General features: G+C 31.6%; 2 protein-coding genes across 2 annotated transcripts; one reads left to right on the forward strand and one right to left on the reverse strand.

The window, feature by feature from the left end:
• Positions 1-6,747: 6,747 nt before the first annotated feature.
• Positions 6,748-11,526, forward strand: LOC123884555 (nucleotide-sugar uncharacterized transporter 1). The gene is made up of 7 exons (XM_045933672.1): positions 6,748-7,086; positions 8,481-8,632; positions 8,752-8,960; positions 9,039-9,132; positions 9,463-9,629; positions 9,748-9,918; positions 10,781-11,526. Exons 1-7 carry the CDS (start codon positions 7,014-7,016, stop codon positions 11,058-11,060), a joined length of 1,146 nt encoding a protein of 381 aa, XP_045789628.1. The 5' UTR covers positions 6,748-7,013; the 3' UTR covers positions 11,061-11,526.
• Positions 11,527-14,059: 2,533 nt separating this feature from the next.
• Positions 14,060-17,656, reverse strand: LOC123884556 (auxin efflux carrier component 2-like). Its single transcript, XM_045933673.1, has 6 exons — positions 16,804-17,656; positions 16,164-16,392; positions 15,582-15,667; positions 14,752-14,909; positions 14,570-14,646; positions 14,060-14,436 (listed from the first exon to the last, which is right to left on the reverse strand). Exons 1-6 carry the CDS (start codon positions 17,654-17,656, stop codon positions 14,370-14,372), a joined length of 1,470 nt encoding a protein of 489 aa, XP_045789629.1. The 3' UTR covers positions 14,060-14,369.
• Positions 17,657-18,027: the final 371 nt, after the last annotated feature.

Here is an 18,027-nt window from a genome sequence, read left to right on the forward strand (position 1 = left end):
TAAATTTTTATTTATTTAAAATTCGGGCTGTTGTAGTTGTAACGACCCAATTTTTATTTATTCGTTTTTATGTATTTAAATGTTTTATTGACGTGGCGTTTTATTAAGTTGGTAACTTTAAGTTAATTATCGAATACTTTAGTTAACGTGCGGGGTATGAGAGTTAACGCAAGTTGGGCAAAGCTAATGGGCTTGAGGCCCAATTGGCCTTGAGGCACATGAGTAGGGCGCTATTTATGGCCCTTAGAGAGAGAAAGTGTCACAATGGTGACTTTGAAAAGAAAGAAGAGAGAAGGAAGAGCAAGGAGCTAGGGCAAGAGGGAAAACTTGAGATTCAAAGAAGAAGCTTGAGATTTCGTCGGATCTAAGGTACGAGAGTTAGATTCCATATTCGTGAGTGGTCATAAAGAGGGGAGGATGTCGATTCCTCCATTCCTAAACTCTTTCACTCATTTTTGTTTTGGGTTGTGAGATTTTTCTTAAGGAAAATGAAATCTATTGATCATAACATGTTTAATAAACCTTTAACAAGTTGTATGAACAAATTAATGGGGTTTTGAATGAGAATTTGTAGATGTTTTGGTAAGAACTTGGTAGTTTATGAGTTTAGATCTAAATGTGTGAAAACCATGAAATAAGTGATTAATGATGTTAATAAGTTGCTTTTAAGTGTTTTTGAGCATTTATAATCATAATCTATGCTTGGTATGTTTTCAGGAAGTCAAATAAGTGGTTTTGGGGTCGAAATAAGTGATTTTTAGTATAAAATCGCGTTTTGACAGCTTTTTGGACTGTCTCCTGCACCATGCGCAGCTTTCTGTCAGCAGCCATGCGCCATGCGCATCCCACCTGTGCCCACGCGCAATTCCTGCCAATTTTTCTGGTCTCTGCGCCACACGCAGCCGTGCCCGCGCCATGCGCAGCAGTCAACATACTAGAAAGTCAACTGTTGACCTAAGGGTTGACTTTTTGATAGCTTATGCACCCGGAACCTATTTTACTCGGTTTTTCGCGTAGATTATGATTCCGGAGTTTGTTTTGTAAGATAATTCATTCTTAGTACAATTGACTTATATTATTAGTATTGTGTTAAAATGTGAGTAAATGCATTGTATGTGTTGATGAATTGTTGATGGTATGTGTGAAATATAATTGTTGTTGATGATTGTTGATGATGTTTGCTTAAATATTAAAGAAGAATATTAAGGTGTAAATCAACTTAATAAAGAAGAATATTAAGAATTATATTGTAATCCTAATAAAGAAGAATATTATAATTATGTTATTCTAATAAAGAAGGATATTAAGGTATAGTGTTATCTTAATAAAGAAGTAATGTTGGATAGTGTTCCACATTAGTAAAGGAAGAGCTTAATGCTAATTAAAATGATTGTGTGAGAGTATTCATGAAAACATACATGCATTCATGAATTATATTAGGGATATTGGATATTCCAATAAAAAATGATATCAAATTATATTTATCCGATAAAGAAGGATATTAGATGTGAGATACTCTAATAAAGAAGATGGTACCACATGCATTAGATATGTCTAAGGTGACATAGCATGAGTTGTGGCATTAGATTGCATTATGATTTTGTGCACATTACGTGATAATTGGTGTGTGACACATATATCTGAACTTGTGATGAATTGTTTATACTTGCTAAATGATGCATTGATCACAATTATATTGTAATCTATAATTGATTGAAGTGTTAGATGTTTTGTTAACTCTAAGATTGAGAATGTATGTTTGTGATGCTTTGTTGTTTATAAATGATGTTTTGATTACAATTATCTTGTAATCTATTATTGAATGAAGATATTAATGTATATTTGTGAGATAGAATATATATGATAATAATGACGAAGTGTGAGTATATTTCTCACACCAGTATGTTGATGTTTATGTTATCTAACTCTCCGTTTTGTGTATTTGACTGGTTTGGGACCAGATTTCACATGTTATGTGTTTATCGATGTCGAGTAGTCAGTGAAGCTCTGCTCTGATTGTGACACGGGATAAAGGGGTTTTACATGTATATAGAGTCTCCTTATCTAGGTTGTTTTGTATAGTTAATAAATACATTATTTGATTTAAGATTTGTATAAACAAGTATTTTTACTAATTAATTACATTAGTATTTTTGTAAAGAGGAGTGTAATACCTAGAACCAATGTTCTATAAATAACTTTCGATTTTTCCGTTGCGTATTTTTGAAATAGATCTTTGTAAAGGTAGAATTACTTAAATAATGGGTTTGAGTGTTACACAATTTACTTTTATGCTCTTTAATTATTGCAATTTACTTTTACTCGCACAACTATCTCCAAACACCAAAGCGAATGCAAATTCATTCCTAAGCAAAATCAGTAATTTTGGCACAATCCCTATGGAGAACGATAAACTTATCACTTTATTACTTGATAGCGATTGTGCACCTGCAGAACCACCGTTAGTAAGTTATACTAGTAACATTATGTTTTTCAAATTCCAAAATCTCACATTCTCCATATTTATGAATCTAATCACTAGTCTACTAAAAAAGACATTACATCTTTGTACAAAAGTCTCAAAATATAAGAGTTAGTTTTACTAATGCACGTATGCCAACACACAATTTTGATCGCTAATATATTTTATTTCATATTAGTAAAAATTATAAAAATTTAGTATTTTGAAAATACTCATCAAACAAAATCTTATATGCTAATAATTATATCTATATATTATTAAAAAAATATGATCAAATCAAGATAAATGAATAATATTTTTTAGTCAAATTAACTCTTATAAAATGAGATGAAGTGAGTAAATAAGGAAAGGCAAAGGCATCAATCACATGGAGGTGAGGAAGTGTCTCTATCACACTCGATTTAGTGTGTTTTATTCAAATATAGAGATCACTACTCACTCACGGAATCATGGTAGTATAGCCTATAAACGCGGCATCATTTTCCGTAATAAATGGTGCGCTAAAAACACACACTCCTCCGTGACGGACGGTCATAAACCCATCTTTTGTCTTTTTGGCGCATATGCCTAAATTGTTTAAGATTATTTGTCGGTAACCTTAACGTGTTTATCATTGTCATTAATTCATTGATTATGTTGTTTAGTACCGTAGTACAGTACTAGTACTATCAATGATTTTTATTTTTTTTGGTAGATATTACTCTATCAATGAATTTAGCTACTCCTATTTTTTACTACTCAAGTCATCCATCTTATTGCGCCAAAAAACAAAAAAAAGTTCAGCTATTTTTTTTCTGCCTTTGACCACCAGTTTAATCTTATTCTAGGGTCGGTTATGACATCAAGTGGTTTCAACATTCTCTCGATCACAGTTGAGTTCAACAATCTTATACTCCCTCCAGCCTCATATGTAAGCAAAAATAGTTTTTCTAGATTCATTGAAAAATGAATGTATTTAGACTAAAATATAGACCAAATACATCACTTTTTCAATGAACCTAAAATAGCTATTTTTGCTACATACGAGGCCGGGGGGAGTACAATATTGTATTTATTAACATTGGGACCTATTAGAGAAGCCCATCCATGTTGGATTAATTAAGACTAATGTGAGTTTAATTTAGTTAATAAGAACATCGCATTATATATATGCACTGAGATGTAGATTGAATTTCGAGCACTTCACTTATTATTTACTTTAATGATGAAATTTCAATTACTCGGTTACTTTAAAAAAAAGAATAATGTGAATGTGTGTGAGTAGGAGCCTTATTTTCTATAATATACTCGACACCACTTTATTATTAGATTTATGGATTCTTTCACTTATAAAGTACTCTGCTTAAACACTCAACATTCAGGTAGATTAAAACATGTCCATGTGTGTGAGTGGGAGCCTTTTTTTCTATAATGTACTCAACGCCACCTTTTTATTAAATGTAAAATTTAACTCACCACACTTAAGACAATAATTAAAAATAAACTTAATAATATAATTAGGAATAATAATTTATTTGTCTTATAAATTGTTAAACAAAGTGATCAAATACTCCGAGACCAACACCATGTTTGGTCTCTTTTTCCTTCTCCTCTTTAAATAAAAAAAAATATTTTTGAAAATAAAATAAATTATTATTAATGTACAAATTAAAAAGAACACTTCGTCTCTTATTTTTTAAAATTTAAATTTAAATTAGAATGTAATATCAGACCGATAAGAACAATATTTCCTTACGACATATGTTAAAAAAATAAATGTAAAAAAATTATATTGAAACTTGTATATTTAATTATTTAAACATTAAATATTTTAAATTATTAGATATAAAACTACTGCTTTAAAATATCAGATCGACATAAAAAAAGTTGACTCTTTACTCCGTCACAATCATACACATCATTGATGAGACGTGTATAACATCCTATTTTTCTAAATAAAAGTATTTTTTTACTAATAAATAAAAGTATTAAAAAAATATAAAAACTGCAAAACAAGTAAAAATTAACATTTGATAATTGAAAAAATATGTAAAAAGAAAATAACAAAATAATTATACAAAATTGTAAGAATAAAAAACACAGTATATTTATACATCTAGAATTAAAATGCTTCAATATTAAAGTATGAAAAATACATAATATAATATATATTTTTTATGATAAAAGGTCAATTACATAATATATTATTATAAATACTTTATAATTTTGTTATACATTTAACTATTGTTTTGGACTGGGGTAAAGACCAAATTGGTATCATGCTCGGGCGAATGCAACGCAATGCTCGCCCCACTACTAGCACGTTGGACCAAGACTGCACATCTCGTTAATGGTCGTAGATGTCTCCACTTCTATAATGGCCGAGATCAAAATAATTGACATTTAATGTCAATCATAACATCTAGATAGTTACTCGACAACCATTAATGTCAAAAACGTGACAATCATCCTCACAACAATAATGATCGTGGCTCCACGATCAAGACTATATATATCCTTTTCGCGCAAAATGATCAAATATTTAGTCTACTACTCTCTAACCTACCACTTCACGCAAATATTTATTTCAATGTCGAAGTATCTTACAGGTACATCACCCCTTCACCAACCACTGCCTAGGCGTGGTGTTTCACCGGTCAAAACCCTTCTAATCAGATAAGATCAATTATTTATCACTTTTTCTTCTTTGGCTTAAATGCAGTTTTGCCCCCCCTGTTTTGATTAAATCGGAATTTTACCCCCCCTATTTTAAAACGCGGACTTTTACCCCCACTGTTTTATAATATTTTGGATTTTGCCCCCCTAATATTCTGCTTTCGAGTCACAACTTCAAAGCTTCGTACACAACTCAATTTGGATCAATAATTCACCAAACGGATATCAAAATGACCGTAATCGAGTTATCTTTTCACATAATCAAACCCCGCTAAATTTGGAGTTACAAAGAGAGATTAATTACCGTTTTAGTGAAGGTATGTCCCCCAAAATTCTGCAAAAATCTGCTTTCGAGTCACAACTTCAAAGCTTCGCACACAACTCAATTTGGATCAATAATTCACCAAAAGAATACTGAAATGACCATAATCGAGTTAGCTTTCCACAGAATCAAACCCCACTAAATTTGGAGTTAGAAAGAGAGATTAATTACAGTTTTAGTGAAGGTCTGTCCAATTACTAATTTTGTAGAAATCTACTTATGACCTTCAAATTCAACATCGTCTACCAAACACATGGTAACTCCAAATTTGAAGAAATTTAAATGAAAACAAGGGTAATTTCGTTAGCTTTCCGGACATGTAAATACTATTGAAAAATGAGCTACAAGGTGAGAGACATGACAAAAATACCAGTAGTAGTTCCATACAATAATTGATTTGGACAGACCTTCACTAAAATGATAATTAATCTCTCTCTGTAACTCCAAATTTAGTGGAGTTTGATTATGTGGAAAGATAACTCGATTACGGTCATTTCGATATCCGTTTGATGAATTATGGATCCAAATGGAATTCTGTGCGAAGTTTTGAAGTTGTGACTCGAAAGCAGATTTTGTGCAGAATTTTTGGGGGACATACCTTCACTAAAACGGTAATTAATCTCTCTTTGTAACTCCAAATTTAGTGGGGTTTGATTCTGTGGAAAGATAACTCGATTACAGTCATTTCGATATCCATTTGGTGAATTATTGATCCAAATTGAGTTGTGTACGAAGCTTTGAAGTTGTGACTCGAAAGCAGAATTTTAGGGGGACAAAATCCAAAAAATTATAAAACAGGGGGGTAAAAGTCTGCGTTTTAAAACAGAGGGGGTAAAATTCCAATTTAATCAAAATAGAGGGGAAAAAACTACATTTAAGTCTTCTTCTTTTAATTTTTAATGAAGAATAATATTATAAAACAACCGATAATTTCTATTATTCATATAACATTCAATAATATATGTAAAATAAATTAAAATGACTTATAATTTATAGTATCACATGTTCACATTCTCTTCTACTTTTGTCAAAATAATAATAAATTAAAGAGTCATGCTAAACGGTGCCCCTGGACACTAGTTAAACATACTAAAAAAAGAAAACAAATGATAAAATTAATGATGAAAGAGAATAATTTTCACTTCATTAAAACATTGAATACACAATTTACGAGATAAAAATTCTATATTTGTATCCTTAACTAGTGCCAATTTTCCTAAATTAAAAAAGAAAATTGAGTCTCATACAGCTGCAAGTATATATAGCCTACCTAGCCATCACCGAATTTGATGCCACGTTTCATTTTCCTTTTACTCATTTTGTTTTTTTTTCCTCTTTTTTTGTCGTGTGCTTATTTTTGTCTCAGTCTCTTGAATTGCGTTTTGAATTCAACCAAAGCTTCATTTCTTTATGTTCTTTCTCTTCTTTCTAACACAAAAAACTTCAGCTGTAGTTACAAACACACACTCACTACTCTTTCAATATCTTCTTTCAAATTCTTCTTTTTTTTTTTTTGCGTTTGAAATTCTTCTTCTACTTTAGGGTTACACTACAATGTTCAACTTTTTAATTAGGAAAGATGCTAGAAAGATTCTCAAACGCAAAGATAGTGATGCTGGTGAAAAAGGTACTTTTTTTATATACCCTTTTGGAGATTTCACTTGGATTTGGATTTGAGTGTTTGTTTATGTCTGCATTTAGGATATTTTTGTCATTTGGGTTTTTTTATTTTTATGGTATGGTTCTGATTATTGATCTGTGAAATATGCTTTTTTCTATAATGGAACTTCTAGATTGTTCTAGATGATTGATTTTTTATTTTTAATTTTTTTTTTACCTCTTTGATGCATTGCTATGTGTTCCTTATGTTTTGAATTTGATAATCTTGGTACATGCAAGGGATGTTATACTTATGTTTATGTTCTCTTTTATGAAAGAAAATTGACTTTTTTTAATTTTAATTTCTATTTTTGGGGATTTGTTGTGGAATGAGGTTTGGACTTGATTTCAAAAATTCTTTTATGTTCTCTATGAAGATATGATAAAGACTTTTATGTTTTTAGCTTGAAACACTGACATGCACACTGTACACAGTCACATATGGATACTGGTAAAAGTTATAGAAAATGGGTTCCTTAAGTGTGTAGCTCAGTTGATAGCTGTCGGATATATTGATTTGTAGGGCCTGGATTTGAACCTGGGATTTTCTTCCGAGTCTGACCACTAGGCTACTTGAGAAAAAAATGATAGTTTGAGAAAATGGAATTATTGAATATAACTACACGTGTCAGTGTGATTGACACATGTTTGACATCGAACACTTTCAATATGAAGTGTCAGTGCTATATAGATTTTAGTCGTGTGGTTAATTTGTTTTACTCTTTTTAACCTGTCTATGTTGAATTTTCAGAAAAGAGTTTAGTTTTTTAGTAGAACCATTGTTATTCCATCAAAGGCTATGTTGGGGTAGATAGATCCGACTGTGTGTGTTTGGTTCTGCGGTGAGAAAAATTGATTTTGAGTGAATTGATTCTGACTAAAATTGAGTTGAAAGTGAAGTGATTTATGTTTGAATACATTCATATAAAAGTGAGTTAAACAATAGATTTGAGTGTAAAAATCAGTTCTAGAATCATAAGCTACGATTTATAGCTTCAATTAGAATCAATTCTGGAGGCAAAATTAATTCTACTCTGGAGAAACCAAACATGTAAGAATCATTTCTACACGTCTAGAAGACTAGAATCAATTCTAGCTCCTCTAGAATTGAAACCAAACATACACGTAACAATGGAACTTATATACATATATGATATATATAGCCACAAGTTAGTATTATTAGTCCTTACTCTTAAGTACTATTTAAATTTGTTCAATATAAATTTAAATTTAAATCATCTTTGAATTAAACTTATGACGAGAAAATTGAAAATGATTATTCATTTACTGTAAATTTTCTTTACAGAACAAAATGTCAACAGTAATGAAACCATTCCTCATACTTTCTGTTATCCTTTGCAGGAAGGGCTTTGGAAGACTTGAGAGCCTCTCTCTTTAACCAATTTAATTTCTCCGACGGTGCAAAACGTCAACAGCAGCGTATATGTGGTCCAGCTACTGCACTTACCTTCAATTTTGTGGTTGCAGTTGGTATTATTTTTGTAAACAAAATGGTTTGTTTCCTGTCATTTCTTCTATTTTTCTAAAGTTGTGTTATGTTGAAATTTCGATGTAGTATGGTTGGTTTGTAGTTGCTGACTTTCCAAGGTTTCCATTTTTCTTGTTGTTTCAGGTGCTTCAAACTGTTAAATTCAAATTCCCTATACTTCTCACACTAATTCACTATGTAGTAAGTTGGTTTTTAATGGCAGTACTAAAAGCATTTTCATTGCTTCCTCCATCTCCTTCCACGAAATCAACTCGAATGTCAACTTTATTTACTCTTGGATTTGTTATGTCTCTATCTACTGGCTTTGCTAATGTTAGCTTGAAGTATAATAGGTAACCAAACTACTCACATTTATATCTAAAGTATTTCTTTTTAACTCTCAATTAATAATTTAATTTCCATGTCTTCAGCATTGGTTTCTATCAGATGGCAAAGATTGCAGTGACGCCATCAATAGTTTTTGCAGAATTTGTATTGTATAGGAAGAAAGTATCTTTGCCTAAGGTATATTATATGTGCTCATTACTCACCTTGTTTGTACTCGTATTTTAGATAATAGTAAATGGCGATGTTTCATCTAGCACAAATAGTATGGAATATGTGCAACTTTTATGTTATGAAGTTTTTTTTTAATTAAAACAACATGGATCAAATTGTCGATGCCATCCTCATATATGAGGCAAAGTGTTTGGTCAATTTATAAAGTATGTCTGTTAAAACTTTAACGAACCCGGAATCCTATATTGTACCTCTAAATTGACTCTAGGTTTTAAATTTTCTGCGCTTATTACATTTAAGGTTTAAATGCTTACTATAAAATTTGAAGCTTTACAGGTGTTAGCATTGACAGTGGTATCTATTGGCGTTGCGGTGGCTACAGTGACTGATCTGCAGTTCCATTTATTCGGTGCTTGTGTAGCATTGGCATGGATTGTACCTAGTGCTGTAAACAAGATCCTTTGGTCTAGACTGCAGCAGCAAGAGAACTGGACAGCTTTGTCGTGAGTAATTTATTATATCTTAACATTTTACAACCCTTATCTCCTGTCTCGATTATGTTTGAAATTGTATCAGAGCATTTCATTGTCTGTCTTGTCTGATTTGTGGATTGATCAACAGGTTGATGTGGAAAACAACGCCTATTACCTTAATTTTCCTGGCTGCCATGTTACCCTGCTTAGACCCTCCTGGTGTACTCTCCTTCGATTGGAACTTGAGCAACACTCTGGTGATTTTTGGATCAGCCATTCTTGGATTCTTGCTGCAGTGGTCGGGTGCTTTGGCATTAGGGTAAGTGGCATTTTTTGTATTTGATCATTTTAAGAGCTGTGTCGATGTAGAACTCATTGTTAAAGTTTCTATTTTTTAACCATGAAATGGCCTGAGTGAGGACAAACATAAAGCGGCCACGCTTGTTCTAGTATTGTATATTGAAAGAAACATTAATACAGACAAACTTATGATTTTCTCTATAATTTGATGCATTGGTGGAAGGGGAACTAGCCTTTTTTCTTTATAAAAACTTAGTAAGTAGAATGAATTTGCTTTATTAATCGAGTTTAAAGGTATGGACGTAAAATCAGCTTTCAAGGGAGAGTTCTTTAAGTGCTTGGATGCTTATCAATTGGTATTAGAGCTGGTTGATAACTAGTTTTCGGTGGCTCACAAAGGGCTACCTATGAAGAGACTGACCTAAAAGGCTGAGTAAAATACCGCAGAGACTGCTCTGTGCTTTTAAGAGCAGTGCCATGATAGGGAGGACTTTGGGTATTATGGGGTTCCCAAGTCCTATGTCGGGGTATTATGGCTTGGTTCTTTCCCAAGTCCTACTAATGTTTTCCAAATTAAGTAATCCTCTTACAGCCTTATAAATATCGAAAGAGCGACCGGTCATTTATGTTTCACTAAATTCAGGACATCACATGAATATGCCCCAATAACAATACTATGATTTTTTTTTTTATTTTTATGAAAACAATACTAGGATTTGGATGCTATTTCTATGACTCATTCAGGAGAAACCTTGTTAACAGTAAAGTTATTAAGGAGTCAGAACAATATGGTGACACGTTTTTGTTTGACTATGTACACATGTGCTTATCTTTTGATGATTTTCTTTAATACTTTGTCTCTTCCACCTTGCAATTTACAGTGCTACATCAGCCGTCTCGCATGTTGTCCTTGGGCAGTTTAAGACATGCATCCTGCTTCTAGGAAACTATTATCTCTTTGGATCCAATCCCGGCACAATCAGTATCTGCGGTGCATTCACAGCCATAGGCGGTACGTCTATTTACACATACCTTAATTTAAAGCAGCAACCAAACAAGGGTTCTCCTCGACAACCTTCTGTATTACCTAAATCAAAACTTGGCAAAGAAAATGGCAACGCCAATGGCAATGATGGACATTATGGGGTAGAGTCCGTCTAACTTAATGCCTGAACCTATTACTCGTTAACCAAATATTTTTATTTTTTTCCCTCGTGTTTCTTGATTCTCATCTAACCATTTTGAGGTGTTAGATAGTGATGTGTCAACTATAATATATTATCCGAAACAAAATAGATACTGACCCTTGAATCTATTCGACACGACACCTACTTGATCATGTAAACTTGGAACACCATTTGTATATGAATGTTTTGGTGGATTCCTGTTGGAAATTGATTTTTTTTTCTTCTTTGGATTTTGTATTAGGAGCTACAGCTGCATTATGTTGTAATAGAAAACAAAAATTGTTTTGTACTAAAGTTTATATGGTTGTCACCATTTGCTGAAATTTGTTATTGAGGCATTTTAAGCTTTCATTGTTAGGGAGTAAGACATAAATGTATTAGCCTTAGGAATTGATTATGTATGTGAAATTGCTTGTTATTGAGGCATTTTAAGCTTGTCATAATGTCTCTTAATAAGCTTGTGAAATTGCTGATACGGTATGTTACTATGTTTTAGGTGTATAAGAACACACATTTTCAAGAACTTGTGAGTATCATGTATCAGTTAGACTAAGTTTTTATACATAAAAGATTATACAAGAAAACTTCCATTTATTTTGAGAAATGAATATAAGTTATACTTTCATCTATCATCCAAATTAAATTACCTAGTTTAAATAAAATAATGTATTTGATCCTCCAGAGCAAAATAATTATTATGGAGAATTGGTCGTAATTGTGTACCAACTCGTATGAGGCTTGTCAATCGCGGTGTGAACTGTCCTGTTCATTGTGAGATTTGCAATGAAGGCGATGAAGATGGTATACACAATTTATTCACAGGTAGAAAGAGTTCCTGGTGCTGGCAAATTACGGAAATCAATGAATGAACTTGGACTAAAGTTAGTCTAAATTCATTTATTAGTTTCCATAATTTGTTTTCCTCCCACTTTCTTTCCACACAACCAAACGGACTATTAAGGCCTACGGTCTTTGACCCTTGAAGGGCTAGATCATAGTGTTACTATAGCAGAAAACATGTTTTCTATTATGGAAATTCTTGATAAGTCACAACAAGAATTATTTAGTGTCATGCTGAACATGGACTATATGGAAGCGGCGGAACAATATAGTTTGGGAACACTGCTGAAACGAACCAGGTTGTGTGTGACAGAGCCATCAACTTGCTCATGAATGGAGGAATGCTCAATAGTTACGAAATTTAACCATCTCTGTGTTGTCGGACCCTCCCTCTTTGGCTTGGTTGAAACCAAATTTAGGTAGGTACAAATGTAATGTGGATGCTTCATTTTCAAATGCTCTTAACAAAGTGGGAATTGGTATTTGTTTAAGAGATGATCAAGGTCGGTTTATGTTAGGAAGGATGGAGTGGATCTCAACTATTGTAAATGTTGAAGCTGGCGAAGCTATGTGTCTATTTACTGCACTTAATTGGGTTGATGATTTAAAACTGTTGAATGTGGATTTTGAGATGGATTGCAAATAGAGGGTGGATAGTCTTTACAATAAAAAAAGGCTTAACTATACATTTGGTCCCTTACGTTTATTTTAGGTTTCAGTTTGGTCCCTTACAATTAAAAAGTATCAATTTGGTCCCTAACGTTTATTTTAGGTTTCAAGTTAGTCCTTTCCGTCAATTTTGTCACATGTGGCAGTCAATTTGCATATGTGGACTGACACGTGGCACTTGGACACGCTGACACGTGTACTGTTCAAACGGTGTTAGTGACAAAACTAACGGAAAGGACTAACTTGAAACCTAAAATAAACGTAAGGGACCAAATTGATACTTTTTAAACGTAAGGGATCAAATTGAAACCTAAAATAAACGTAAAGTACCAAATGTGTAGTTAAGCCATAAAAAAATAAAACTTATGCCGTGGATCTTGGCGCTATTACTAATGATCTAGACATCTAGTCTTGTGAACTCTCATATTAAGTTTATTAGAAGACAAATAAATGAAGTTGTTCATAATCTTGCTAGAGTGGCTCCATCTTTAGCTAATTTTCACATTTTTATCGATATTCTAACACGTATATCCATGATATTATATTGAATGAAATGAGATAAACTTTTTGCTCTTAAAAAATTATATTTAATATTCTTATATATAATGACAACCGTTGCATAACAAAACTAGTGCATTTCAGCAAAAGTCTGTATCCGAAAAAACAAACGATAACATGATAAAAAATAAAAAAACTAAAAGAAACTCGTGCAAAATTGTTCATACAATGTGGACAATTTTGACATTAGACATTATTGAAATTTTGCACGAATAAGACATTCGTAGTTACGAAATTGTTCATACAATGTGAACATGTTTTCTATTATGCAAATTCTTGATAAGTCACAACAAGAATTATTTAGTGTCATGCTGTACATGGACTATATGGAAGCGGCGGAACAATATAGTTTGGGAACACTGCTGAAACGAACCAGGTTGTGTGTGACAGAGCCATCCCTGTGTTGTCGGACCCTCCCTCTTTGGCTTGGTTGAAACCAAATTTAGGTAGGTACAAATGTAACGTGGATGCTTCATTTTCAAATGCTCTTAACAAAGTGGGAATTGGTATTTGTTTAAGAGATGATCAAGGTTGGTTTATGTTAGGAAGGATGGAGTGGATCTCAACTTGTAAATGTTGAAGCTGGCGAAGCTATGTGTCTATTTACTGCACTTAATTGGGTTGATGATTTAAAACTGTTGAATATGGATTTTGAGATGGATTGCAAATAGACGGTGGATAGTCTTTAGAATAAAAAAATAAAACTTATGCCTTGGATCTTGGCGCTATCACTAATGATCTAGACATCTAGTCTTGTGAACTCTCATATTAAGTTTATTAGAAGACAAATAAATGAAGTTGCTCATAATCTTGCTAGAGTGGCTCCATCTTTAGCTAATTTTCACATTTTTATCGATTTTCTAACATGTATATCCATGATATTATATTGAATGAAATGAGATAAACTTTTTGCTCTTAAAAAATATATTTAATATTCTTATATATAATGACAACCGTTGCATAACAAAACTAGTGCATTTCAGCAAAAGTCTGTATCCGAAAAAACAAACGATAACATGATAAAAAATAAAAAAACTAAAAGAAACTCGTGCAAAATTGTTCATACAATGTGGACAATTTTGACATTAGACATTATTGAAATTTTGCACGAATAAGACATTCGTAGTTACGAAATTGACAAATCACAAACTCGCAAAAATCTTGTCAAATTGAATGTAGCAAAATTTGTTTCTCCTTCTCTTGTTAAAAAGAAGCGTCAAGCACCAAGAATCACATAGTAGAGTATTGTTATAGGGAATGCAAGTGCCAATCCAAGAGAAACCCTGCAAAATTTATAAGGTTTATTATAGAAATTATGTTGATGTTGCATTATTTAACAAGGTAAAAAATTCGAGCCAAAAAAATAATAATGCACAAATTTTAAAATAAGGCACGCACGCACGCGCACACACTTACGCTGCATTAAATATTTCAGCGTGGAGATTGTACTCTTTGGCGAAAACAAAGGGAACAATACCTTGTGGAAGAGCAGCCTGCAAAATTAAAAATGGAGTCATATTATTAACATATATAGTATGTAACTACATGATTTTAAGTTAACTTTTGAGAAATTATTCACAAGTGAATTTTTATTTTACCTGAATAATTCCTACTTTAAAAACAACTCCACGAATACCAAGAGATGCAGATGTTGCAGCAAACAATAATGGACCAACCAAGAATCTAAGTACCGTAGACATTGTTACTGAAGTTTTTCCACAAGCAATGATTTTGGGTTGTAATGCCATGAATATGCCTATATTTAAGGACACATTAATATTAATAATTAAAGAATGAGACAAAAAAACATAGTAGTAATGTTTTGGAATCATGTTTGACATTCCTAGTTCCCTACAATGTGACATTAGACATTATTGAAATTTGAAATAGAATCATGGTATTGAAATTGTTTTCTATGGACATGCCATATGGTACTATAGTTAAAGTATAAGACATATTTCAAGAATGTCTTATACTAGACAAGGAATGTCTATGAATGATTATAGTCCAATGGTGGACCTCAGATGATATCTTCGAGACAGATTTCCTGCTGTAAATTTGCATACAATTTTATATCAGGACTGTCTGATTCAAAATATAAAAATTGACAAATTAAGTGATTTTACGATCGCATTAAACTGAACCGTCAGATTTATGATTAATAGTCGAGATTTAAAATTGTGCACAAATTTATTGCAGTAAATCTCAATCCATCACATGCTATAGCCTACAATAAGTTTCATTTACATTGTTACTATTTTGCAATAATATTAAAAGAAAATTTAATAACAAATGCAAATAGGATTAATATGCTTTATCAAATTTTTAACCTTTAAACTATGTTCTAAAATGTGCATAATAAAAAAAGAACCCTAGTTTATTTGGCATAAATCTAAAAGGAAAAATAAAATGTGAAGATGATACTTACCTAGACTAAACATGGACATTCCTAGTCCAGTGTGAGAAATTATTGTAATAGAATCATGTATGATTGATGGCATTTTGATGTCCAACCTGCAAATTTACACAAACAACAATTTATTAAGATCACAAGACAAAAAATGAAGAACTAACTGTCACTCATATAGTACCAATAAATAACTATTATTTAAGGTTTGTGTAAAATAAAATAGAAATAATTTTGTTAATTTGTCTTGGTATTTGTTTGATTACATAAGATTAATGATTGTTAGTTTTAAATTGTGAGGGTAAAATTAAAAAATAAAATAAAATACACTAATTGTATCTTGAGAATAAAAAATAACAATCAATTCCATTATTATTTCACAATTATTCTAAAACGACGTGTGAGTGACCATTGACCCAAAAAGACATCAAAGATCTATATCGTCAATTATTTGCTAAATCGTTTTGCAATCCAAATATCATTTGTTAGATTAATCTAACGGTTAAAAAATATTACATTTTAACTGTTAGAATAATTCAATGAACGGCTCGATTGAGAGAGAGTTGTAAAAAATAATTAGGATTTACAAGTTTTAGAAAATACCTTGATGCTATGAAAGCCCAAACAATGGCAAGAACTGCAGCATAGAGATTAGGATTTTTTAACATTTTCCTCCATACCCTAACAAGAATGAGCTTTGTCATCATGTCATGACTAGGTAGCATTTGTTGTTCATTGTCTACATTTCCTTCTTCATGCATCTCCTCATTCTCATGCTCTTCCAATTCAATTACTTTTGCACTAGAATTCTTGTCAACCAATTCATTAACACCTACATGTAAAAAAAAAAAAATAAATCAAATTTCATAAGAAAATCAATGGGTTCACACTAGAGTGAAAATATGAAAGTATTTTGAATCCGGATTGCTTGTGGTCACTAAATGCACACAATCGTGGAGACCATGACTATTCGATTGAGATCGGATGGTACAGTTCTCAAACAAATTTTGATTTTTTTTTTAAAATAAAATAATTAAAATTACTAAACGTGAGATCTAGACCATCTGATTTAGATTGAACGGTCACTAATATCTCAATTGAGTTATTGACCGCATCAATAAGGGATTTAAGTATTTTAGAGAACATGTTATAATTCATATGTAAATTTTTAAGTGAAGAAACATGAACAAATAACTAAAAATTTGCTATGTCATGTGTATTATGATGACATTGATGAGAGTACCTTTTGATGCTTCAATTTCTTGTGGCGTGCCAAAGCGACCACTAAAATTTATCTTTGTTTTGCCAATGATTTTTTCTGAATTTGATTTTAAATTTGGGTAAGGAGAAATCTTCACACCACCAATACTAGTGCAACTCCTACTCTTCTGAAATTTTTTCCATATATCTAACATTTCTTCAAAATCATTATTTTGAGGACTATTTGTGTAGCTTGAAAAGGCATCAACCCTAGTAAGATTTGACACTTTAGATGTTGAATGAGATAACTTGACACCATTATTACCAATTTCTCCCAATTCTACATCAACATTTGATTCAATTTCATTTTCAACCTTTTGTGACCCTTCATTAGTCTCAACAAATTGTTGAGAAATAAAAAGCTTAGCAGCTCTATATTCATACATTAACAATACAACATTATACCATAAAACACTTTGCATGACCAAAATTTGGATCAAAAGTGATACGGTAAATTCTCCATACATAGCATTCAAAAGAGGAATTCCTACAACAAGTGTGTTTGGCAAATTAATAAGTGAAAAAATTGTTATTGACCAATCAAAACCATCACGTTTTGTGAAAATGTTCCATAAAAATAGACAAATTAATGTCACAATTTTTTGAAGTATGTCAGCAACTATAAATCTCCAATTCATATGATAAGGATTAATTGGAGATATGTAAATAAAAGTAAGTGTAGGAACTGCAAACATTGCTACAAAACGGTTTATACCAATACATTGGTCAGGTGTGAACATTTTCCACCATTTAATTGATCCATACCCTAATAACATGGCCACATATAGGGGCATGATACTCTCAAGAATATTGTATACATCTTTACCTTTGATCATGGTTTAAAACTAGTGTATGGAATTATTAAAAAAAATAAAAAATTATTGTATGGAATATTGGTGTATGATATGAAAGTGTAAGAGATTGTGAAATGTGATGATGATGGTGTTTAATTTGAAAATCAAAGTATATATTAACACAAATAATGTGAGGAATATATAAAGGCTGTGTTTGTCACAATTTATATAAAGAAAGTTTTAGATATTTATAATTTAGAGATTTTTTAGTCAAACAAAATTTTTGAAAAACAAATTAAACTATTTTGTGTTTGTTTACTATAATAAAAATTATTTTTTTAAAAATCAGGTATAAAAAATGATTCTCTAGAGAAACTACTAAAATAATCATTTTATGATTTAAAATAGTTCTT

The sequence above is a fragment of the Trifolium pratense genome, linkage group LG5 (assembly GCF_020283565.1).
Source record: "Trifolium pratense cultivar HEN17-A07 linkage group LG5, ARS_RC_1.1, whole genome shotgun sequence".
Classification (NCBI taxonomy): domain Eukaryota; kingdom Viridiplantae; phylum Streptophyta; class Magnoliopsida; order Fabales; family Fabaceae; genus Trifolium; species Trifolium pratense.

Bases quoted from the DNA above. Each gene is read 5' to 3' on its own strand.
- LOC123884555 (XM_045933672.1), top strand. From the start codon at position 7,014: ATGTTCAACTTTTTAATTAGGAAAGATGCTAGAAAGATTCTCAAACGC. The intron at 8,633-8,751 runs GTTTGTTTCCTG...TTGTTGTTTCAG, and splicing joins TTATTTTTGTAAACAAAATG to GTGCTTCAAACTGTTAAATT. The intron at 9,133-9,462 runs GTATATTATATG...GAAGCTTTACAG, and splicing joins AGAAAGTATCTTTGCCTAAG to GTGTTAGCATTGACAGTGGT.
- LOC123884556 (XM_045933673.1), bottom strand. From the start codon at position 17,656: ATGATCAAAGGTAAAGATGTATACAATATTCTTGAGAGTATCATGCCC. The intron at 14,910-15,581 runs GTAAGTATCATC...CCTTAAATATAG, and splicing joins AATGTCCATGTTTAGTCTAG to GCATATTCATGGCATTACAA. The intron at 14,437-14,569 runs GTAAGTGTGTGC...TAAATTTTGCAG, and splicing joins GCTGAAATATTTAATGCAGC to GGTTTCTCTTGGATTGGCAC.